The sequence below is a fragment of the Phyllostomus hastatus genome, unplaced genomic scaffold, assembly GCF_019186645.2.
Source record: "Phyllostomus hastatus isolate PE091 unplaced genomic scaffold, TTU_PhHast_1.1 phas_scaffold_200, whole genome shotgun sequence".
NCBI classification, from domain to species: domain Eukaryota; kingdom Metazoa; phylum Chordata; class Mammalia; order Chiroptera; family Phyllostomidae; genus Phyllostomus; species Phyllostomus hastatus.
Window position 1 is genome coordinate 5,952,345 of NW_025334016.1, and position 25,226 is coordinate 5,977,570.

General features: G+C 38.7%; 1 protein-coding gene across 11 annotated transcripts in view; it reads right to left on the bottom strand.

The window, feature by feature from the left end:
• The window catches only part of CASK (calcium/calmodulin dependent serine protein kinase), a 422,712-nt gene that overhangs the window by 44,615 nt on the left and 352,871 nt on the right, over positions 1–25,226 (bottom strand). For all 11 annotated transcript variants that reach the window (XM_045860500.1, XM_045860508.1, XM_045860504.1 and 8 more), the window contains exons 14-15: positions 25,036–25,224; positions 8,027–8,105 (exon numbers count right to left, since the gene is read on the bottom strand). In XM_045860500.1, the coding sequence (XP_045716456.1) occupies positions 8,027–8,105; positions 25,036–25,224 (268 nt within the window). The remainder of the gene's footprint in view (positions 1–8,026; positions 8,106–25,035; positions 25,225–25,226) is intronic.

The window sequence follows — 25,226 nt, forward strand, 5'->3', positions numbered from 1 at the left end:
CCTATGTAACACTAAACTTAGACATATGGCAATCTTTTAAAAATAAATTGAGGGGCATTTTAGCATCATGTAATACTTTAAGTGGAAAAAGTGACTAAGAACCAGTGCATAAATAGAATATTACATAGAATTTTGCCTCCTTATTTATAAACTATGCACATTTACATACTGGCCTGACTTTATGAAAAGCTCACAGTGTCTTTTATAGGCATATCCTAAAATGCATATAAATAAAATCAGATGCCTTGGATTTGCTTCAAAATAACCTAGGAGAGTGGGCAGTTGGGCAAGTACAGATGAAACCAGTGTGACCATGAGTTAACAATAATTCTAGCTGGGTTATGGGTATGTGGGTGATCAATGTACTAATCCCTTCACTTTTTGCTACTTGAACTCATTGCACTGTTCTGTCTACTCAATGTTTGGAAAATTAACATAATACCCCCAAACTCTGGGGACTTTTGCTCCCAATATGGCTGATTAGTCACTCAAAGAATTTCTCACAACTATATCCTGCTTAGGACACACCTCTTGAAGTGTTACTGGTCTCACAAAAGGAGTGCAAACCCCTAAGAACACTTCCTACTTCCATCCCTATTCTCCCCTTCACACAAAAGAACCCTGTGTGCTTGATCCAAAGTGGTGGCAAACTAAGGGTAGAATGAAATAGTGGGAAGGGTGAAGGCTATAGTAGCAATGTCTGCTAGCTGGATTCTGAGCACTGGGCTAAGTTAGAAAAGCTGAGGCTGGGTTGCTGTAGGAGGCCAAGACCCAGATCAGTGGCACTCTATGGCAACTGGTACAACAAGGAACAAACCCTCTCTGGAGGAAAGCATATCTAGTTTAGTCCCACAGGACTTCCTTCAGTTAGACAAGCAATGAGCTCAATAGTCAAAGATCACCAAACAAACAACAAAGAAAACTACTATGCGAGTCATAAGAAACAGGAAAAACAGATTGAGATCCTCAAGGAGGAGAGATATTGGAATGGTCAGATGCAGAATATAAAAGAGCTATGTATTAAATATTGGAACAAAATGCCTGGCTGGCGTAGCTCAGTGGCTTGAGCGTGGGCTGTGAACCAAAGTGTCGCAGGTTCGATTCCCAGTCAGAACACATGCCTGGGTTGCAGGCCACGGCTCCCAGCAACCGCACATTGATGTCTCTCTCTCTATTTCTCCCTCTCTCTTTCTCCCTCCCTTCCCTCTCTAAAAAAAAAATAAATAAAATCTTAAAAAAAGAACAAAATAAAAGGACCCAGTTGGCAAGGATGAGCATGCAACAAGAGATTATCAGGTGAGAACAGACAGATGTGAAAATAAAAATAAGAACAAATGTTTAGTACTTTCAGAAAAAAAAATATAACTGGTGGTATAAACCAATATGGCTGAAGAGAGAGTTTCAGTGAACTGGAAGATATAACTAGATAAATTATCTATACTGCACATCAGAGAAAAAACAAAATAAGGAGAATAGGAAGGAAGAAATTAAAAAATAGGAAAAAGATATTAACAAACATGGAGGGAATGTTTAACATACTTCTACCTGGAGGTTAGAAAAAGAGAACAGAGGAAATGAAAAAGAGGCAATATTTGAAGAAATAATGGTTGCAATTTTTCTTTTTTAAAAAACATTTATTTATTTATTTTTAGAGAGAGGGGAAAGGAAGGAAAAAGGGAGAGAAATATCAATGTGTGGTTGCTTCTCTTGCACCCACTACTGGGGACCTGGACCACAACCAAGGCATGTGCCCTGACTAGGAATTGAACCGGAAACCCTTTGGTTTGCAGCCCATGCTCAATCCACTGAGCTACACCAGCCAGGGTGGTTGCATTTTTTCTTTTTGTTTAAAAGACTTTATTTATTTAGTTTTAGATTTCTCAATATAATACAGTGGATGCCAGAACATAACAGAATGGTCATCAACCTAAACTTATGCTTTCAGAAAAAATAATCTTCAATACTGAGGCTGAAATAAATATTTAGAGATGAACACCACCTAAGAGGGTTTGTCAACAAGATACTAACAGTAAAGGAACTTCTGAGGATGTACTTTAGAAAGAAGGAAAATCTTCCCCCAACGATGGTTGGAAATAAAAGGATGAAAGAAGACATGCTACCAAAAACAAAACTAAGGCTGGAATAACAATATTAATATTAGATAAAATAAACTTTAAGTAGAAAGTATTATTAAGGATAATGCTTACCAGGTACTTCTATATACCTAATAAATATGTAAATATACAAAGCTAAAATAAAGAGATATATAGGTAGAAGTAAAAAAATTCTACTATGATAATAACATATTTAAACAATTATTGATAGGTCAAACAGACAAAAAATAGTCAAGATATAGAAGATCTGAACAAAAAATTAACCCTAAGCCTATCATTATATGAGAACTGTTCATATAATTAAAGAATAAACATTTTTCTTAAGTACACACGGACCATTTACAAAGTGATAAAGTGCTATGCTGTACTCTACATTCCCATAACTATTTTGTGGCTACCAATTTGTACCTCTTAATCCCTTCACCTTTCTCACCCAGCCTCTCATCCCCCCTCCCCTCTGGCAACTGTTAGTCTGATCTTACCATTCAATTTTATATTGTCATTTATCAAACTCTAATTTCCTAATTTCTAAATAGTATGTCTCAACAAACCTCAAAGAATGGTGACACACAGACCATATTTTCTGACCACAATGCAATTAAGTTAGAAGTAAATCATAAAAAGATATATAGAAAATCTTAAATGTTTTTAAAAATAACACTTCTAAGTGACTTATGGGTCAATGAAAAATATCACAGTAGAAATTTAAAAAAACTTAGAATTGAATCACAATAAAAATGCTTAATATCAAAACTGGTGGGATACAGATAAAATAATACTTAGAGAGGTAGAGTTTAGTCTTAAATGCATATATTAGAAATGAAGAAAGACTGAAATAAATGAACCATCTAAAAAAAAGGTAGATAAAACCAATAGAAAGAAGAATGAACAAAATGTATTTTGCCATGTACGATGTGCATCCATGATTTTGTGCACATTATACATGGGATTATTATACCCATGGTACGTAATCATTAGACCCATATATAATGTGCATCCTTAGTTTTCTCTCAGCAATTTCGACAAGAAACTACATTATACATTGCAAACATTAAGTCATATAACAATGAAATAGAAAATAAACATATAGAAAAAAAAAGGAACTTCTGGCCAAGATGGAGGCATAGGTAGATACACTTCACTTCCTCACACAGCCCAAAGAAGGACAACAAATTTAAAAACAAAAACCAAAAAGAACTTCCAGAAAATCAAACTGTATAGATGTCCTACAACCAAGGAGTTAAAGAAGAAACATACATCCAGACAGGTAGGAGGGGTGGAGACAGGCAGCTAGGGCAGAGAGGATGCATGGCAAGGTGGTGGCTGGAGGACTGAGTGTCCCACTTTCACCTGCAGATAAACCGGAGGGGAACAACTGGGGAGCAAGACAGACTGCACAACTCTGGGTTCCAGCACATGGAAATAAAGCCTCAAAATCTCTGGCTGCAAAATCCTGAGGGGGATGCAGCGGCAGGAGAAACTCCCAGCCTCATAGGAGAGTCTGTTGGAGGGGCCTATGGGCTCCTAGAATATACACAAGCCCACACACCTGGGAATCAGCACCAGAAAGACCCAATTTGCTTGTGGATAGTGGAGGAAGTGATTGAAAGCAGGGGGAGAGCCAAGTAAGCGGCTTTGTTCCCTCTCTGACCCCTCCCCCACATACAGTGCCATAACTCTATGAAGTGGGTTGCCCCACCCTGGCAAATACCTAAGGCCCCACCCCTTATAATGTAACAGGTGTGCTGAGACAAAGAAATATGGCTCAAATGAAAGAACACATCAAAACTCTAGAAAAAGAACTAAGTGACAAGTAAATAGCCAACCTATCAAATACAGAGTTCAAAACACTGGTAATCAGGATGCTCAGAGAAATGACTGAGTACAGACACAAAATAAAGGAAGAAGTGAAAGCTAAGTGAAATAAATAAGAATATACAGAGAACCAACAGTGAAGGCGAAGAAACCAGGACTCAAATCAATGATTTGTAACAGAAGGAAGAAATAAACATTCAACTGGAACAAAAAGAAGAAACAAGAATTAAAAAAATGAGGAGAGGCTGAGGAACCTCTGGGACAACTTTAAACGTTCCAATATGCAAATCATAGGGGTGCCAGGAGAAGAGGAAGGGCAAGAAATTGAAAACTTATTTGAAAAAATAATGAAGGAAAACTTCCCCAATCCAGTGAAGGAAATAGACATGCAAGTCCAAAAAGCTCAGAGAGTCTTAAAGAGGAACACAACAAGACACATCATAATTACATTACCCAAGATTAAAGATAAAGAGAGAATCTTAAAAGCAGCAAGATAAAAGGAGAGAGTTACCTACATAGGAGCTCCCCTAAGGCTATCAGCTGATTTCTCAAAAGAAACCTTACAGGCAAGGCCTGGGTTGATGTGGCTCAGTGGACTGAGTGCCAGCCTGTGAACCAAAGGGTTGACAGTTGGATTCCCAGTTGGGGCACATGCCTGGGTTGTAGGCCAGGTCCCCAGTGGGGGGTGTGTGAGAAGCAACCACACACTGATGTTTGTCTTCCTCTCTTTCTCCCTCCCTTCCCCTCTATCTAAATATAAATAAAGAAAACCTTTAAAATAAAATAAAATAATAAAAAAAGAAACCTTACAGCCAAGAAGGGAGTAGAAAGAAGTATGCAAGTCATGAAAAGCAAGGACCTACATCCAAGATTACTCTATCCAGCAAAGCTATCATTTAGAATGGAAAGGCAGATAAAGTGCTCCCCAGATAAGGTTAAGCTAAAGGAGTTCATTATCACCAAGCCCTTATTATATGAAATGTTAAAGGGACTTATCTAAGAAAAAGAAGAAGTTCAAAACTATGAACAGTAAAATGACAACAAACTCACAATTATCAACAACTGAACCTAAAAAACAAAAACAGAAACTAAGCAAACAACTAGAACAGGAAAAGAATTACAGAAATGGAGGTCATGTAGAGGGTTATCAGTGGGGAGAGAGTGGGGGAAATGGTACAGGGAATAAGAAGCATAGATGGTAAGCACAAAATAGACAGGGAGATGTTAAGAATAGTATAGGAAATGGAGACGACAAAGAACTTACATGTATGAGCCATGGACATGAACTAAGGGTGGGGAATGTTGGAGGGAGGGGTGGTGCAGGGTGGAAAGAGGTAAAGGGAAGAAAAAAAATGGGACAACTGTAACAGCATAGTCAGTAAAACGCACTTAAAAAAAGAAATATACAATGAACAGAAGTTAAAGTGGGTGTTTGAATAAACCTGTGGAAAAGGTGATTAAGAGAAAAAGGACACGGAACAAGTAAGGCATATTAGGAATAAACAAGGGGACAATTATAGAGATGACAGAAAATAAAAAGTAAGGGAACATTATGAAGAAACTTACTGCAATAATTTTAAAAATTTTAAGATTTTTAAGGAAAATGTAATTTACCAAAACCCAGAGAGGATACAGAAAACCTGAATAGCCTTATGGATGTTAAAGAAATTGCAGTTGTAAAAAAAAATAAAAGCTTTCCTAAATACCAAACAAAAACAAAACACTAGGCTCTGATAGTTTTACAGGCAAGTTATACTAAACTTTACAGGTATGAAACATTCCAATGTTATAGAAAGTCTTTCAGAGAACTCATGAAGAAAAAAGGCTATCTAAGTCATTCTATGAAGCTAAAGTAACTTCAACACTAAAGCAAGGCAGAGAAACACAAGAAAGAAAAATTAACTACAGGCCAGTCTCAATCATAATTGCAAATACAAAGTCCTAAACAAAATGTTAGCACACAGAGTTGAATAGTATATATAAAAGATAATCTACAATGACTAAGCTGGGTTTATCTAAGATATGCAAGGGAGTCTAATCATGAGGAAATCTTTAAAAGTCACCCCCACATTAATAGATATAAGGGAAAAAACCAAATGCTCATCTTAACAGATGCAGAAACTGCACTTGATAAAATTCAATACCCAATCATAATTAAAATGCTCAGCAACTAAGAATAAAAGGGAACTTCTTCAGCCCTAATAAAATGTTATCTACTAAAAAATGTACAGTAAATGTTAGTCTTCATGAGGAAACATTGGAAAGCTACTTTTTAAAAACAAGAATAGGACAAGGATGTTCATTTTACCACTTCTATTAGACAGCAGACAGCAGATCCTAGCCAGTGCAGTCATATAAGAAAAAGAGATTAAAGAAATAATGATATTGTGACTTTTCTGAGGTTACAGCAAATTATTAAAAATAATAAACAAAAAATTTATACTGGGATCGAAAACCAAACATGCTCCTATGTGAATGCTGTCATTCCTAAGCCTATAATGATTCCCCCAAAGGCAGCATAATGCCAGATACCATCTGTGTACACAAACGGTCATCTCTAAAGAGGACAAGAAGGCACTTAAACACTTATGGTATTACTTCTTGCTCTCTGGGGTGAAGGAAATAAGGTGTTAAGAACAAAAATAACCTGACATCAAAGAAAGGAAGTCTAATTTTGGACAGCAGAATGATTTTGGGATTACACTCTAAGTACTAGTGCATATAACTCAGCCCTTTCACAGAGAAGCCTAAATCTACATGTCCAAATCCGGCCCATCCGAAGGTTAATGAAAATTCCACTTTCTCAACAAAGTCATTTTTTGTCTACTTCAGTCCTTAGTGAATTCACTCCTCAGAATGACTGTACTTTACTGTAGCAGGTATTAAAAACTTAATCAAATATTTGATATCTCTTATTTTACCACTGAATTAAATATATTTTTTTCAATTACAGTTGACATTCAATATTATTTTGTATTAGTTTCAGGTGTATAGCACAATGGTTAGACAATCATATACTTTACAAAGTCGTCCCTGTGATATTTCAAGTACCCACCTGGCACCATACATGGTTATTACAATATTATCGACTATATTCCCTATGCTGTACTTTATATCCTGTCACTATTTTGTGACTACAGATTTGTAACTCTTAATCCCTTCACCTTTTTCACTCAGCGTCCCTTCCCCCCTCCACCAACTCCTCTCCCTTCTGGCAACCATCAGTTTAATCTTACCACGGAATTTTTATGTTGTTATTTATGAAACTCTAATTTCTTTTTTTTAATTTAAAAAAATTTTATTTATTTATTTTTAGAGAGGGAAGGGAGGGAAATAGAGAGAGAGAGAAACATCAATGTGCAGTTGCTGGGGGTCATGGCCTGCAACCCAGGCATGTACCCTGACTGGGAATCAAACCTGAGACATTGTGGTTTGCAGCCCGTGCTCAATCCACTGAGCTACGCCAGCCAGGGCTAAACTCTAATTTCTTAATTTATAAACAGTACATGTCATTTCTGAATGACTATAGAACAATTCTTGAACTGTGATTTAACTTCTTTTTTTAAACAATTTTTTTAAATTTTGAGAGGAATGGCTTTTAAAAAAAGATTTATTTATTTATATTTATTTTTAGAGAGGGAAGGGAGGGAGAAAGAGAGAAAGAGAAACATCAATGTGAGGTTGCTGGGGGCCGTGGTCTGCAACCCAGGCATGTGCCCTGGCTGGGAATCGAACCTGAGATACTTTGGTTTGCACCCGCACTCAATCCACAGAGCTATGCCAGCCAGGGCTGATTTAACTTCTTAAATATGTATCTTATATCCTAGAATAGATGTCTACCATATATCCTATGGCCCAATAGGATACTTTGCTTTATCTTTCATGGTCTCTAATAAGTCAGGACTAAACAGTGGTTCACAGATGCTCCAGCAGAAATGAAGGCCAATAAAGATTAAAACCAAGAGAAACTTAAATAGATTACTTATATAGACTATATATTTAACAGATCTTTTATGTAGATCATAAAAACACTTTCTTCACTAGGCTACAGGAAAAAAAGTTAATGAAGGAAAGAAAGAATCATATGTGAAACTTACCTTGCCTGTGAATCATGCCCCCATGCATAATTCTTGCAACAATACAGTGATTTAGCTCATTCATTTTTAAAGTGATTCCCTGTAAAAAGTAAAAATAGAATTACTATGAGATGGCACTTGTTTTTAATTTTTTAATCCTGACCCCTAAATTAGTTTATTCATTTTAGAGAGAGAGGAAGGGACAGGGAAAGAGAGAAACAAACATCGATGTGAGAGAGAAACATCAATTGGCTACCTTCTGTAGGCACCCCGACCAAGGGATCAAACCCCCAACCTTTTGGTGTACAGGACAATGATCCAACCAACCAAGCCACCCAGGGGGGCTGGCACTTGTTTTTATATTTTTGATTTTGCTGTAATTTTAATTACAAAAGGTAGGAAAACATTAAAGAAAATATTGATAATGGAGGAGAAAACCATTCATTACTACACCGTGCCATGAGAAAATTACTCTGGGTATTTTGATTGCTATAATAACAGTATACATACATTTTATATAGTGTCTTACAATCTTCTAATTGTATTTCCCATGTTTTATTTTTCATGTTTTTAATCATTTTAAAAGTTTTAATTGATGTATAACTGGCATATAGTTATTTAAAGAGTACAATTTGATAAGTTTGATGATGTATGTCTATATGTGCGAAAACATCACCACAATCAAGAGAGTGAATATATCCACCACCCCCAAGAGTTTCCCCATGCCTGCTGGTAATCTACTCCCATCCCTCTACGCCCTGCCCCCTCATCCCCAAACAACTAACTGATAGGCTTTTGCTGGCATATAAATAAACTCATACGATATGTACTCTTTTTTAAAATATTGAATGGATAAAATTCTCATTTTATTATTTAGTTTAAATTTAATTAATTTATTTTAAATTAAATTTATTGGGGCGACATTGGTTAACAAAAACCATATAGGTTTTAAATTTACAACTCAACAAAATATCATCTGCATACTGTGTCCATCATCGAAGGGAAGTTTTGTTGCGTTTTTTTCACTCACAATGTCAGATTCAACCCTTGTTGCACAAATCAATAGTCTATTGCTTTTCCTGAGTATTCCATTGTATGGACATACCATTTTGTTTATCCATTCACCCACTGAATTGTTTCTAGCATTCGGCTATTATAAACAAAGCTGTATTCCTGTGTTAATTTCCGCTTTGTTTTGACATCGTCGTTGCCTTCTTCTTCATTTAAGACATGGAGTTGTTTAGAATTTTTGTATCTATATTCAAGGGGGTTACTGGTCTGTAGTTTTGTAGTAATGCCTTTGTCTGGTTTGGGGGGGTATCAGGGGGGTACCAGCCTGATGATGACGATGATGATACTAGTAACAAAAACTAAGTTGGAAGAATTCCTTCCTTTTTAACGGTTTGGAAAGTTTGTGTAGAACTGGTGTTATTTCTTTTAAAATTATTATTCATTTCAATTTTTTAAAAAATTATATTTTATTGATTATGCTATTGCAGTTGTCCCAATTTTTCCCCCTTTGCCTCCTTCCACCCAGTCCCCCCCCCCAGGCAATTCCCATACCACTGCTCATGTCTATGGGTCATGTGTGTGAGTTCTTTGGCTATTCCATTTCCTGTACTGTACTTTACATCCCCATGTCTGTAGCTCTGTAACTACCTCTTTGTGCTTCTTAATCCCCTCACCTCTTCACTCATTCCCCCACACCCCCTCCCACCTAGCAGTCATCTAAACGGTCTCCATACCCATGATTCTGTCTCTGCTCTTCTTGTTTGCTTAGTTTGTTTTTTAGATTCGATTGTTGATTATGTATATTTTGCTATTTAATTTTTCATATTTTTTATCTTTTTTAAGATTTTATTTATTTATTTTTAGAGAGGGAAGGGAGGGAAGGAGAGTGAGAGAGAGAGAGAGAGAGAGAGAGAGAGAGAGAGAGAGAGAGAGAGAGAGAGAGAGAGAGAAAGAGAGAAACATCAATGTGTGGTTGCTGGGGGTCATGGACTGCAACCCAGGCATGTACCCTGACTGGGAGTCGAACCTGCGACACTTTGGTTCTCAGCCTGTGCTCAATCCACTGAGCTATGCCAGTCAGGGCCTATCTTCTTTTTTTTAATGAGTCCTTTTAACATTTCATATAATAATGGTTTGGTGATGATGAACTCCTTTAGTTTTTTCTTGTCTGGGAAGCTCTTTATCTGTCCTTCAATTCTAAATGATAGCTTTGCTAGGAAGAGCAATCTTGGCTGTAGGTCCCTGCTTTTCATGACTTTGAATATTTCTTAGAATCCCTTCTACCTGCAAAATTTGTTTTGAGAAATCAGCTGACAGTCTTATGGGAACTCCTTTGTAGGTAATTATCTATTTTTCTTTTGCTGCTTTTAAGATTCTCTCTTTATCTTTAACCTTTGGCATTTTAATTATGATGTGTCTTGGAGTGGGCCTCTTTGTATCCATCTTGTTTGGGACTTTTCTGTGCTTCCTGGACTTGCATATCTATTTCCTTCACCAAATTAGTGACATTTTCTTTCATTACTTTTTCAAATAGATTTTCAATTTCTTGCTCTTTGTCTTCTCCTTCTGGTACCCCTATGACGTGACTGTTGGACCTCTCGAAGTTGTCTCAGAGGCTGCTTATATTCTCATTTTTTTGGATTCTTTTTTCTTCTTATTGTTCTGATGGGTTGTTTTTTGCTTTGTTATATTCCAAATCATTGATTTGATTCTTGGCTTCATCCACTCTACTGTTGTTTCCCTATAAATTGTTCTTTATTTCAATTAGTTTATCCTTTGTTTCTGACTGGATCTTTTTTATGCTGCTGAGGTCCTCACCTTGAGTATCCTTACAACCAGTGTTTTGAACTCTGCATCTGATAGATTGTTTATCTCCATTTTGTTTAGTTCTTTTTCTGGAGTTTTAATCTGTTCTTTCATTTGGGCCATGTTTCTTTGTCTCCTTATTTTGGCAATCTCCTTGTGTTTGTTTCTATGTATTAGGTAGAGCTGCTTTGACTCACTGTCTTCATAGTGTGGCCTAATAGTAGGTGTTCTGTAGGGTCCAGAGGTGCAGTCTCCCCTATCACCCACGTTGGGTACTCAGGGTGCACCCTTCATGTGGGCTGAGTACACCCTCCTCTTGTAGTTGAGACTTGGGTGCTGTTGGCAGGTCAATGGGAGGGATTTACCCAGGCCAGTCAGCTGGAAGGTTTGGCTGTGACCACTGACCACCCACCTCCACCTTCCATGGAAGATGAGCTGTGCAGGAGCAGGGTGGTGGTGCTCTGGCATGGTCTGCAGCTGTCTACTGGGTGCATAGGTTCTGGGGTTTCCCAAGTGGTACAGACCAAGGTCAGCTCCCACTTGTGTTTTGCCTGGAGCCACCTGCCTGAACTATGAAGCAATCTGAGATGGCTGCTACTTGTGCTGGACTTGGAGATTCACAGGTAAAGCCAAGCTGTGAATCTAGGCTGGCTGCTGCTAGTCCAGGCCTGGGGCCACTTAGCTGTTACTTGTTTGAGAGATTTAGGAAGTTGTGAAGCATGAGCCAAGACCAGCCATTCATTTGGAAAAGTCATGGTTAACAGCTTGGGTGGGCCTGCAAATTGGGTGGGATGGAGTCTCAAGGAATCTCCAGGACAGGGCAAACCGTGTTAGCCAGGTTGATGGAGTCTCAGATATGGCACCCACCTGCTGGCTCTGTGGCTCCATGGTAGGAGGGCTCAGAAAAGTGACAATGGCCTCTGCCCATCTTTTTGTCTGGGAGAAAGCTGTCTGCCAGCTGCCAGCTTGATGCCAGACACTACAGTTCCTCACTTTATGTCACTGGTGCCTTTCAAGTTGCTACCCAGGTGCTAGAGCTCAGAGAGAGTAAGTACATCTGAGTAAGTCCATGTGTGGGTTCTTTAAGGAAAACTGCTTGGGACTCCACAAGTTTTTCCCATGGACTCAATCCCTGCTTGTTTTTGCAGCCAGAAGTTATGAGGTCTTATCTTTCTGGCATTGGACCCTGGGCTGGGGGTCCCAGTGTAGGGTTGGGACTCCTCGCCCCCAAGATATCTCTCCCAAATTTTTATCCACCAATTGTGGGTGTGGGACCAGCCTATTCTGCATCTCCACCCCTCCTACCAATCTGGATGATGTGGTTTCTTTAATTCCTTGGTTGTCAGATTTCCATTCAACTCAATTTGTGACAGTTCCGAGTGATGGTTGTTGTATATTTTAGTTATAATTTTACGTGGTTATGTGAGGAGGTGAGTCGAGTTTACCTATGCTGCCTTCTTGACCAGAAGTACCTGGTGTTATCTCTTTAAACAATCTTGGCCTGGAGTTTTCTCTGAGGCACTGTTTTTAACTACAAATTTAACTTTTAAATAGTGTAGGGCAACTGTTTACTCCTTAAGTGAGTTTTGGTAGTTTCTGCCTTCCAAGGAATTTATCCATTTTATCTAAGTTGTTGAAATTACTAACATGAAGTTATATTTCCTTATTATCCTTTTTATATCTGTAGAATTTGTAATAATGTTGCCTCTCAAATGCATGATATTGGTAATTAGTCTTTTTTCCCACTGATCAGCCTGATCTTCTCAAAGAAAAGGTCATTGATTTTTCTCTATTAAAAATATTTTATTGATTATGCTATTACAGTTGTCTCAATTTCCCCCCCTTAGCTACCCTCTTCCTGGTACCCCCATTCTCTCCAGCAATCCCTCTCCCCTTAGTTCATGTCCATGGCTCATACGTATAAGTTCTCTGCCTTCACATTTCCTCTACTGTTCTTAACAACTCCCTGTCTATTTTGTACCTACCAATTTTTGCTTCTTAATCCCTGCACCTTTCCCCCATACTCTCTGCCTTCCCCCTCCCAGCTGATAAGCCTCCCAAGTGATCTCTATAGATATAATTCTGTTCCTGTTCTGGTTGTTTGCTTGGTTTGTTTTTTTAGATTCAGTTGTTGATAGTTGTGAATTTGTTGCCATTTTATTTTTCATAGTTTTGATCTTCTTTTTCTTAGATAAGTCCCTTTAACATTTCAAATAATAATGGCTTAGTGATGATGAACTCCTTTAGCTTTACCTTGTCTTGGAAGCACTTTATCTGCTCTTCCATTCTAAATGATAGCTTTGCTGGATAAGAGTCATCCTGGATGAAGGTCCTTGCCTTTCATGACTTTGAATACTTCTTTCAAGCCTTTTCTTGCCTGCAAGATTTCTTTTGAGAAATCAGCTAACAGTCTTATGGGAACTCCTTTGTAGATAACTTCATTTCTCTTGCAGCTTTCAAGATTCTCTCTTTAACATTTGGCATTTTAATTATGATGTGTCTTGGTGTAGTCCTCTTTGGGCCCAACCTTTTTTTTTCTTTTTTAAAATTGTTGTTCAAATACAGTTGTCTCCATTTCCTGCCACCACTCTCTCCTGCCCCACCCACCCCCATCTCCCACCCTCAATCCTACCCCTTTGGCTTTGTCCATGTGTCCTTTAGACATGTTCCTTGATGACCCTTCCCTGTTTTTCCCATTATATACCTTCCCCCTCTGGATTAATTTATGTTTATTCTACTTCCTCTCCTTTTTTAAAAAAAAATTTATTTTATTTTATTTTATTTTAATCATTGTTCAAGTACAGTTTTCTCCCTTTTACTCCCATTCCAGCCCACCCACCCAACCCTCCCCACTTCCCTCCCATTACCACCCTCCCCCTAGTTTTTGTCCATGTGTCCTTTAAATTTGTTCCTGTAAACCCTACCCATTCTCCCTTGAAATTCCCTCTTCTCTCCTCTCTGGTCACTGTCAGCCTGTCCTCTATTTCAGTGTCTTTGGTTATATCTACTTCCTCTCCTGTGTTATCATATTAGCTATTATTCTGTTTTGTTTTATTAGTGATTGCTTTAGGGTTTATAGCATACATTTTTAACTTACCACCATCTACCTTCAAGTGACATTATACCATGTCACTAATAGGATAAGAGCTTTATAACAATGTACTTCCACTTCCTTCCTTTTGACCTTTGTGCTACTGTTGTTATACTTTTTACTTTTATGCTATAACCCCCCAAACATATTGCTATTATTTTTATTTAACTGCCAGTTATCTTGTTTCTAAAAGATTTTATTTATTTTTAGAGAGATGGGGAGGGAGAAAGTGAAGGAGAGAAACATTGATTGGCTGTTCCCCATACCTACCCCAAATGGGGACTGAACCCACAACCCAGGCATGTCCTTTGACTGGGAATCAAACTGGCAACCTTTTGATTTGAGGGATGATGCACAATCAACTGATCTATACCCACCAGGGCTGCCAATTATCTTTAAAAAAGAAAGGTTTTATTTATTTATTTCTAGAGAGAGGGGAAGGAAGGGAGAACGAAATACACCCATGTGTAGTTGCCTCTTGTGTGCCCCCAACTGGGAACCTGGCCTGTAACACAGGCATGTGCCTTGATTGGGAATACAAACCGGCGACCCTTTGCTTTGCAGGCCAGCACTCAATCCACTGAATCACACCAGCCAGGGCTGCCAATGATCTTTTAAAGAGACTTAAATGATAAGGATGTCCTTTAACATTTCTTATACTGTAAATCTACTAAATTCTTTGTTTTGGTATGTCTGACAATGTTTTTATTTTACCTTTTAAAAGATATCTTTGCTGGAGTTTGAACTGTAAATTGAGAGTTTTGTTTAAACTTTCAGTACTTTCAAGACATTACTCTTATTTGTACTGTTTCTGATAAGGAATCTAATTTCATCCTCATCTTTGTTTCCCTGTATGTAACATGTCTCTCTTTTTTAACAACCACTGACTGTTTTTAAGATCTATTAATCATGGTTCTAAGCAATTTGATTATGATGCAACTTGGTATTGCTTTCTCCGTGTTTGTGCTTCATTGTGGTTGTTACAACTGCAGTTTTACAGTTTTCATCAATGAAAATATTCCAATGGCTGGAATATTTTCAGCCATTATGTCTTTAAATATTTTTTTTTTCTGTTAATTAACATGCTTGCAGTTGTCTCACAGCTCAGTGACACTTAGTTTTTAAAATTCTTTTTCTAAAAATTTTTCTTTTTATTTTTTTAAAATTTGATTTTAATCATTGTTCAAGTACAGTTTTCTCCCACGTACTCCCATTCCAGCTCACCCACGCAACCCTCCCCTCTTCCCCCTCATTACCCCCCCCCCACCCCTAGTTTTTGTCCATGTGTCCTCCAAATTTGTTCCTGTAAACCCTACCCATTCCCCCCTGAAATTCCCTCTTCTCTCCCCTCCGGTCACTGTCAGTCTGTCCCCTATTTCAGTGTCTTTGGTTATATTTTGCTTGTTTTTTTTTTTTTAGAAAGAAGGAGCTCCTACCCTTTGCAACAGCATGGATGGAGCTGGAAAGCATTATGCTAAGCGAAACAAGCCAGGCAGTGAAAGACATTTTTATTTTTCAATTCAAGTTGATATTCATTATTTTGTCTTAGTTTCAGGTGATTAGATAATCATACTTTACAAAGTGTTTCCCCCAATATTTCTAGTACCCACCTGGTACTATGCAGAGTTATTACATTACTGACTATTAAAATTTTTTTTTCTCTTTATTTTAGATAATTATTTTGCTGTCTTTGAATTCACTAATCTCTTCTTTGGAAATGTCTAATCTGCCATTAATCCCATAGTGCATTTTTCTGTGAATTCAAATATCTTTGTCAGTTCTTTGTCAGTTTTGATTGATTATTCTCCACATTATAGGTCACATTTCCCTGTCTTGCAATCCTTGATTAGATGCCAGATATTGTAAATTTTATATTGTTGCATGCTAGGTATTTTTTAATTCTTATAAGTATTCTTAAGCTTTTCTTTTTTAAATATATTTTATTCATTATGCTATTACAGTTGTCCCATTCTCCCCCTTCACTCCCCCCTGCCCACCCCCTCCCACCCACATTCCCCCTCTTTAGTTCATGTCCATGTGTCATGAATTCTTTCACTTCTACATTTCCCACACCATTCCTGCCCTCCCCCTGTCTATTTTCTACCTATTGTCCATGCTACTTATTCTCTATATCTTTTCCCCCTCTCTCCTCCTCCCACTTTCCTGTTGCTAACCCTCCATGTGATCTCCATTTCTGTGGTTCCACTCCTGTTCTCTTTGTTTGCTTAGTTTGCTTTTGTTTTAGGTGTGCTTGTTACTAACTGAGTTTGATGTCTTTTTTTACTGTTCATATTTTTTATCTTCTTTTTCTTAGATAAGCCCCTTTAACATTTCATATAATAAGGGCTTGGTGATGATGAACTCCTTTAACTTGGCTTTATCTGAGAAGCACTTTATTTCCCTTTCCATTCTAAATGAAAGCTTTGCTGGATAGAGTATTCTTGGATGTAGGTCCTTGCCCTTCATGACTTGGAATACTTCTTTCCAGCCCCTTCTTGCCTGCAAGGTCTCTTTTGAGAAATCAGCTGACATTCTGAAGGAAACTCCTTAGTAGGTAACTGTCCCCTTATCTCTTGCTGCTTCTAGAATTCTCTCCTTCATTTTTATCTTGGGTAATGTAATTATGATGTGCCTTGTCATGTTCCTCTTTGGGACTCCCTGAGCTTCCTGGACTTCCTGGAAATCTATTTCCCTTGCCAGATTGGGGAAGTTCTCCTTTATTATTTGTTCAAATAACTTTTCCACTTGTTGTGTTTCCTCTTCCCCTTCTGGTGCCCCTATAATTCGGATATTGGAACGTTTAAAGGTGTTCTGGAGGTCCCTAAGTCTCTCCTCATTTTTTCGAATTCTTGTTTCGTCATTCTTTTCTGTTTGGTTGTTCCTTTCCTCCTTCTGGTCCTTTCCATTGATTTGAAACCTAGTTTTCTTTCCATCACTATTGGTTCCATGTGCATTTTTCTTCATTTCACTTATTGTAATCTGCATTTTTTCATCTAATTTATGACCAAAGTCCACCAATTCTGTGAGCATCCTGATCACCAGTGCTTTGAACTGTGCATCTGATAGGTTGGCTATTTCTCGGTCGCTTAAAAAATTTGGCTCTGGGGCTTTTAACTCTGTTTGAACCATCTTTTTTATTTTATTTAATTTTTTCCTTTGGTCTGGTGGTACCTGTTACATATGAGGGGCGGAGCCTTAGGTGTTCACCAGGGTGGGGCACCTCAGTCACTGGGTTGTGACGTTGTATGTGGGGGCGGGGTTCGAGAGGGAACAATGGAGCCCACTCTGCTCTCACCAGGACTCCAGTCCCCCTTGCTGCTTCCCACAAGCAAATTGGTCCCCTCTGGTGCTGGCTCCCGGGTGGGTGGGCTTGTGCACTCTCTTGGACTCTGTGGGTTTCTCCAAGGAGCCTCCTATGAGGCTGAGAGAATCTCCCAGCCTCAACTTCCACAGGTGATTTCAATCGGTGCCTTCAGGCTTTGTTTCCCAGCGCTGGGTGCCCGTTTTCGCTAAGTTCTGCGCGAGAATGTGCGGCTGCGGACAGCTGCCAGCTGCCTTGTGCGCCTCACTGGGTCTGCTGGTTGCCTCCTGCACCCAGGGTTTGCCAACGGTCCATCAGCTGCGGTCTGCGGTTCTGTGCCCTGCGTGCGCATGTCTGCCAGCCACCGATTTTTCCTGCTGGTACCCCTCGACCCCTCTCCGTAGGCCTTCGATTTCGCCCCTCCTTACCGGACTGAATATATGGTATTCAGACTTCCCTTCGGTTCATTGCTCTCTGTTCTGGTTGTTTTCTGTTTGTAAATTCTTGTTGTCCTTAGTTTTGGTTGCTCGAGGAGGTACAGTGCAACCACCTATGCCTCCATCTTGGATCCTCCTACAGTATTCTTAAGCTTTTCTTCTGGGATGTAGTTCAGTTACTTAAAATTAGTTTGATCCTTTGGGTCTTCCTTTCATTCTTTCCTGGTCAGGTCTGGAGTAATTTTCCATCTGTATTCCTCATTACAGAGGCAAGACCTTCCTGAGCACTCTACACAATGCCCCACAAATTGTTTTTCCAGTCTGGTGGTTGGGAATGGGCAGTCCGTGTTGGACAATGTTCTCTCTAATCCTTATGGATGGTCTTTCCTTAGCTCTGGGTTGTTTCATCTCATAAATGTGCTGATTATTATTCAGAATACTTGAGGACAACTCTATAGATCTCTGGGGTTCTCTCTCTGTGCAGCTCTTTTTTCTTCAGTACTCTTTCCTATGAACTTTAGGTGCCTTGGTATCCCCAGACTTTCAGTTCTGTCTCCTTAGTTCAGGGAGTCTGCCTGCTTTGCATCAATTATACCTCCTGTGCTGTGGCCTGGAAACTCTTTCAAGTCAGTAAGATTGGGCAATCATAGGATTAATCTTGTTTGCTTCCTGTCTCTTAGGGATTACTGTCCTTTTTTTTTTTTAAATTTTCCAAGTCTTTTTTTTTTTTTTTTAGATTTTATTTATTTATTTTTAGAGAGGGAAGGGAGGGAGATAGAGAGAGAGAAAGAAACATCAATGTGTGGTTGCTGGGGGTCATGGCCTGCAACCCAGGCATGTACCCTGACTGGGAATCGAACCTGCGACACTTTGGTTCGCAGCCCGCGCTCAATCCACTGAGCTACGCCAGCCGGGGCTGGGATTACTGTCCTTCATTGCCTGATGTTCAATATCTTGAGAACTTTTATTTTAGGTGAGAGGGTAAATCTGGCTCCAGTAAATCTGGCCATTTTGGCCCAGAAGTATAAGCTCCACATATGTGATGCCACAATACTATACTACGGAATAGATTACTTTTGGTTTTCTAATTAGTCACCATTATAAGACAAGCTTTCATAAATGTATTTTTGCACTACACAGTTGATTCTAAGAATCACACAGGGGTCTTTTAAATAATACTGATTTTTAAACTCACTCTTTGGGTTTAGAGTCAGGAAGTCTGGAATGGAATCAAGAAATCTACATTTTTAATAAGTGCCCTTGGTGAAAACTGATCTTGCATTTGAGATGATTAAGGGTAGGGGACTCTGTCTTATCTTCTTCACTGCAGAATAACACTCTGATAGAAAACTTCATAAAATAGTTGAGATTTTATAATCTGGACTGTCTTAATTTGTACAATTCTACAAAATGTAACTTTGCATGGTTCCTATTTTATAGTTCTTACAAGTGGCAGGCATGTTTCATTTCCCACTTATACTTTCAGTCAGCATGTATCATTACCGAGGGAGGTGTTCTTGGAAAATGTAAATTAATATGTAAGGTAAATCTAATTTCATAAGGGAAATGATAATATGATGGGGGTTCCATCCTTGAAATTACTAACTCCATGAATTCATTCAGCCAACATTCCATGAACCTTCATGTGGCAGATACTCTGCTAGGTACAGTAGTAAATGAGACAGACTGGTCTATCATGGCTAGGGTAAGTTCACCTGAAACTAAATGAAGTTAACATTCATTATTTTGTCTGCCCCAAACATTTCTCTGCAGAGAGAAATTGACTTCGTACTCTCACTGTTCCCAAGTTCCCAAATTCTAGGGAAAAAACTGGCCCAGTTTGGGCTGGGTGCCTATTACTGAACCTACCTCAACTTGGGGTAAATTCCTGGCCTTTCCTTGTTTACGTAAGTCTTTCCCCTATAGTCTAAGCTAGTTCAAGTTTGGTCTTTATCACCTGCAACTAAGGGAGTCTCAATCAATAAAGAAGTAATCACAAATGCAATGTTACAAATGAGAAAACAAGGGTGTAATGGGAGTATATCATCCTTGGAGGGTAAACCTAGCATAGTTGGACGCATTGCAGAAGTTTGAAAAAGCAGACAGATCATATGGATATATGTTACATAGTAATACAATGCTTTTAATAAGATAACTAAGCAAGCAAATGAAGCTATATTAAATGTAATAGAGAACTACATTATGAAGATACACATTTTCCATAAAATAATTCTGATTTTTATGGCAAGCAGTTAACAAGAGAAGACATACACCTTTTCTAGGATCATAGAAGACAGAAGAGAGAAGAATTTTTCTAAGGAGACTTTTAGGGGAGATTCAAGGCCATTTTATATTTTCTGAAAAAAAGTAACTCAGGGATGCACTTCTATACTTTTACTCAGTCTATGTTTCTACATAGTCAGCTTTCACATAAAAGACCAAGCAACTGTCACTGGGTTGCTTTAGAGCATGATGATCATAAGACACTTCTGGGCCACCTTCTTGTGGTCAATTTCCTCTTCCTGTCTGCTCTGCTTGGCTCATCACCCCTTCATCCTGTCTCTCTGACACAGCCTTTTCTCTTCTATAGCTGAATCACAACAGTTCTTGTTAAACGAACTGTGCTAAACTGTGTACCTGCTTGTTCAATGTAGGCAAAATAAAATATTTCCGATTTTTATGGACTTTTTAGGACTTTATCACATGCTTTTTCTTCATCTATTGATATTATATGATTTTCATCTTTCATTTTTTATGTGATGTATTACATTTATTATGGTTCCTTTTAAATGTCCTAAATACCTAAAGAGTTTCATCCCAGTTTTTCCTTCAAGTGTTAAGTGGTCCATTGTATGTCTCCAACTGTAATCTCTTGCCCCAAGCATTTGTGGGTTTGTAGTCTGACTTGTACCATTTATGAGCAGTGATTGGAACTTTTAAACTAGTTTTCTAGGTTTTGCAAAACAAAGTTAAGCACCTTGCTTTATTCATTTTGTTATATCCAAAATGACTAAATCATATGAAAGTTCAGTCTGTATCCTCTCCTTTCAGAGATGGAACTTGGAACCCAGCTGCCACCTGCTTGAGACCAGAATTGCTGCTTTAGAGAGTGAGTCAAGGGCAAGTAAAAACTCCACTAAACTTTCTTATTATGTTGAAGATGGCTTTTTCTTAACTGAGTGTTTGTTTGGTTAGTGTAACCATTTTGCTGTTTTTCAGATTCCTTATAAAGTTAATTCAGACAGCTCTGGTTGGGTTTTTCAATTTTTCTTTGGGGGGTAGGTCAGAGGGCAACCCTGTGGAAAGTAACCTCTGGAAAGGGCCCATGTCTTTCTTATCTGCCACTATGTCAGTAGCATCTAATATAGTTATTTGCACATAGTAGGCACTTACCAAATATATGCTAAATGAATGAATGAATATGTAAAGTGAATGAATGGAATATTGGACTTTCATGCCTGGGTGGGATCTTGGGGATCATTTAGTCAAGTATGCTTTTGGTAATACTTGCTAAACAAAATATGGACAAATTGAGGTCAACTGACATAAAATGATTTGCCCAAGTTCCCCCAAAGCTGCTACTGCCCATGCTCTTAAGCCAATGTGTTGCTTGGAGAACACCAGAAGAGGTGAGGTGATTTGCATGTCCCCTGCCTGCTGTAAGTGCTGGGACAATACAGTATAACTGGCAAAGAAGAGTAAATGAGAATTACAACCTGAAATGTCTACGGTTGAGGGCTCTCTGGAAATTGCAGTCACAGAATCACTGCTCTGTAACTCTTCCTTTAATTTGGAGAGCAACTGGGCAACTTTCTTAAGCAGGTAATTTGTTTTTCTATATACATCCCAATATCCCTTTTCTATGCTCAGAAAAAGATATGAATGCATTAAATTTGATTTTTTCCCTGCAGATATGATTCCTCCCCAAAACCTGGAACTTTCCCAATATTCCATCTCAGTAGGTAGCATCATTGTCTATCCAGTTGTGAAAACCTAAGTTTAGGTTCAGCCTTAATACTTGCTTCTTCTTCATCTCCACTGTCAATCCATTATGGAGGTCTATTGATTTTACTTTTTTGTTAAATCTTTTTACTTCATTCCATTTGATATCCATCCTTCTAGTTCACAGTTCCATCATCTCCCCGCATACCCACTCTTGTTCTCCTGGAATCCATTCTCCAGACTGATTTCTCAAATAAAAATCTGCTCCTATCTCCTTGCTTAAAACTCTTCAATAGCTTCAAGATAAAGAATAAAATCCATAACGTGTCTTTTAACATTTGTGTGGTCCTGTTCCTGCCACTCACCTTGTTTTCTACAGTCCAGTTATGGTTCCTTCTTTCCATTCTGAAACTATGCTAAGGGCCTTTTTACTTCCACATTTCTATGCATGCTCCTTGGTTTGCCTGGATGGCCTCTGCTCTGCGCTACATACCCTGGGCCTTTTTTGATTTTCCCAATCTGTGTTAATTCTATGAGAATGAGGTAAGGGTCAGCATCAATTCTATTTCAATACTATTCCTAAGCACTGAGAAAATTAATTCATATTAAGTAAGTAGATGTGAATGGAATTCCTTCCATGGATGGAATTCCTTGGGAGCAAGTAATTACATGGTCCATTTTATTTTAGCACATTACTCAATTCTTTGAATGTCTTCCTTATTAGTCTTCTTTTAAATTTGTTTAAAGTAAAATATCTGGAAACTGTGAGACTTATAAAAATATTTTATTGATTATGCTGTAACAGTAGTCCAATTTTTTCTCTCCTTTATTCCCTTCCACCCTGTACCACCCACTCCCTCCAGCATTCCCTGCCCTTTGTTCATGTCCATGGGTTGTACATGTAAGTTCTTTGGCGTCTCCATTTCCCATACTACTCTTAACAACCTCCTGTTTTTTTTGTACCTAACATTTATGCTTCTTATTCCCTGTACTTTTCCCCTCATTCTCCCCCTTCTACCTTCTCCACTGATAACCCTCCATGTGATCCTGTTCCTGTTCTAGTTGCCTAGTTTTTTTTTTTTTTTAGGTTTGCTTGTTGATAGTTGTGAGTTTGTTGTCATTTTACTGGTCATATTTTTGATCATCTTCTTTTTCTTAGATAAGTCCCTTTAACATTTCATATAATAAGGGCTTGATGATGAACTCCTTTAACGTTACCTTATCTGGGTAGCACTTTATCAGCCCTTCCATTCTAAATGATAGCTTTGCTAGATAGAGTAATCTTGGAAGTGGGTCCTTGCCTTTCCTGACTTGGAATACTTCCTTCCAGCCCCTTCTTGCCTACAAGATTTCTTTTGAGAAATCAGTTGACAGTCTCATAGGCACTCCTTTGTAGGCAACTGTCTTCTTTCCTCTTGCTGCTGTTCAGATTCTCTCCTTATTTTTAATCTTGGATAATGTAATTATGATGTGCCTTGGTGTGTGCTTCCTTGGGTTCAACTTCTTTGGGACTCTCTGAGCTTCCTGGACTTCCTGGAAGTCTATTTCTTGCCAGATTGGGAAAGTTCTCCATTATTTTTTCAAATAAGTTTTCAATTTCTTGCTCTTCCTCTTCTTCTTCCGGCATCCATATGATTTGGATATTGGAACATTTAAAATTGTCCTGGAGGTTCCTAAGCCTCTCCTTATTTTTTTGAATTCTTGTTTCTTCATTCTGTTCTGGTTGAATCTTTCTTCTTTCTGTTTCAAATCACTGATTTGAGTCCCAGTTTCCTTCCTGTTACTATTGGTTCCCTGTATATTTTCCTTTATTTCACTTTGTATAGCCTTCATTTCCTCCTCTATTTTGTGACCATACTCAGCTATTTCTGTGAGCATCCTGATTAGCAGTGTTTTGAACTGTGCATCTGATAGGTTGACTATCCCTTCATTGCTTAGTTCTACTTTTGGAGCTTTGATCTGTTCTTTCACCTGGGCCATATTTTTTTTTTTGTCTTGGTGTACCTGTTACTATCAAGGGGCAGAGCCTTAGGTATACACCAGGGCAGGGCAAGCCACATCACTGCACTGTGGCACTAAATGTAGGAGAGGGGCCAGAGAGGGAACAATGCCACTTGCTTGGCTCTGGGCTGGTTTTCAATTGCTTTGCCTGCTACCCACAAGCAAATTGGGCCCTTCTGGTGCTGATTCCTGGGTGGGTGGTTTTGTGTATGTTCTAGGACCCTGTGGGTCTCTCCAACATATTCTCCTGTGAGGCTGGGAGTTTCTTCTGCTGCCACAATCCCCACAGGTTTTTACAGCCAGAGGTTTTTGAGGCTTTGTTTTCCTATGCTGGAACCCTGGGTTGCGTGGTCTGTCTTGCTCCCCATTTGTTCCTTCCAGTTTATCTGCACGCAAATGTGGGACCGCCCTGGTTTTGCAGTCACTGCCTTGCTGCATGTCTTCTCTGCACCCCCTAACAATCTGGATGAGTGTTTCTTTTTTAACTCCTTGGTTTTCAGACTTCCATACAGTTCAATTTTCTGGCAGTTCTGGTTATTTTTTGTTTTTAAATTTGTTGTTGTCCTTCTTTTGGTTGTACAAGGTGGCAAAGTATATCTAGCTATGCCTCCATTGTGGCCAGAAGTCCTTAAAGCATGGATATTAAAAAAAATTATTTATTGACTTTAGAGTGAGAGAGGAAGGGGGTGAGAGAGAAACATCGATTTGTTGTTTTGCTTATTTATGTACTAGTTGGTTGATTCTGATCAGGGACTGCATCTGCAACCTTGGTGTATTGGGATGATACTCCAACCAACTGAACTACCCTGCTCACTTTTTCAAAACCAATACCAACATTTCAAAATGTCTTCCCCCCCCTTTTTTTTGCTGCCCTAGATGTTTTCACATCTGGGGTAATGTACTCATATATATTCTTTTTTTTTCCTATTATTTTTGGTAAAGCTGAAGAGCAATTCCTTTTTTTTTTTTTTAAGATTTTTATTTTTATTTTTTTTTTTAGAGAGAGGGGAACGGAGGGAGAAAAGAGGAAGAAAAACATGGATATGAGAGATAAATATCAATTTGTTGCATCTTGTACATGCCCCAACCTGGGACTGAACCCACAGCCCAGGCATACGCCCTGACTGGGAGTTGAACTAATGGCCTTTAGCTTTGCCGGACAGTGCCCAACCAACTGAGCCACACCAGTCAGGGCTGAAGAGCAATTCTGAAAGAAGAGATGAGAAGGAGAATCAACATGCCATAGGCATGATGTCATCACAACAATTCTGGGCAGCAGTGGGGGATGCCTGTGGTAAAATGAGGATCTGGAAACTTATTTCTTTAAAACTATTCATGCCTTCCTTCTGTCCCCACCTACTAGTAGTATAGGTTGAAGTTAGTTGCTCTAACTCATGCTGTCATTTTATGAAAGTACAGAAAACTTTGTTTCCCTACTTACCATTGGTTCATCTGTGTTCTTTTGGAACTGAACCAGCCGAACTCTGGTCACATTCTCCATATCCATGTCTCCGTTCGCACTCTCTGGAGAATCACCATTTAAATAGGGAGAAGTGGGAGGAGGTGTGACCCTCAATGCTTCATCACTGTAAACTTCATGTGCCACTACGTCGTGAGTCTGAAGTAAGGCCT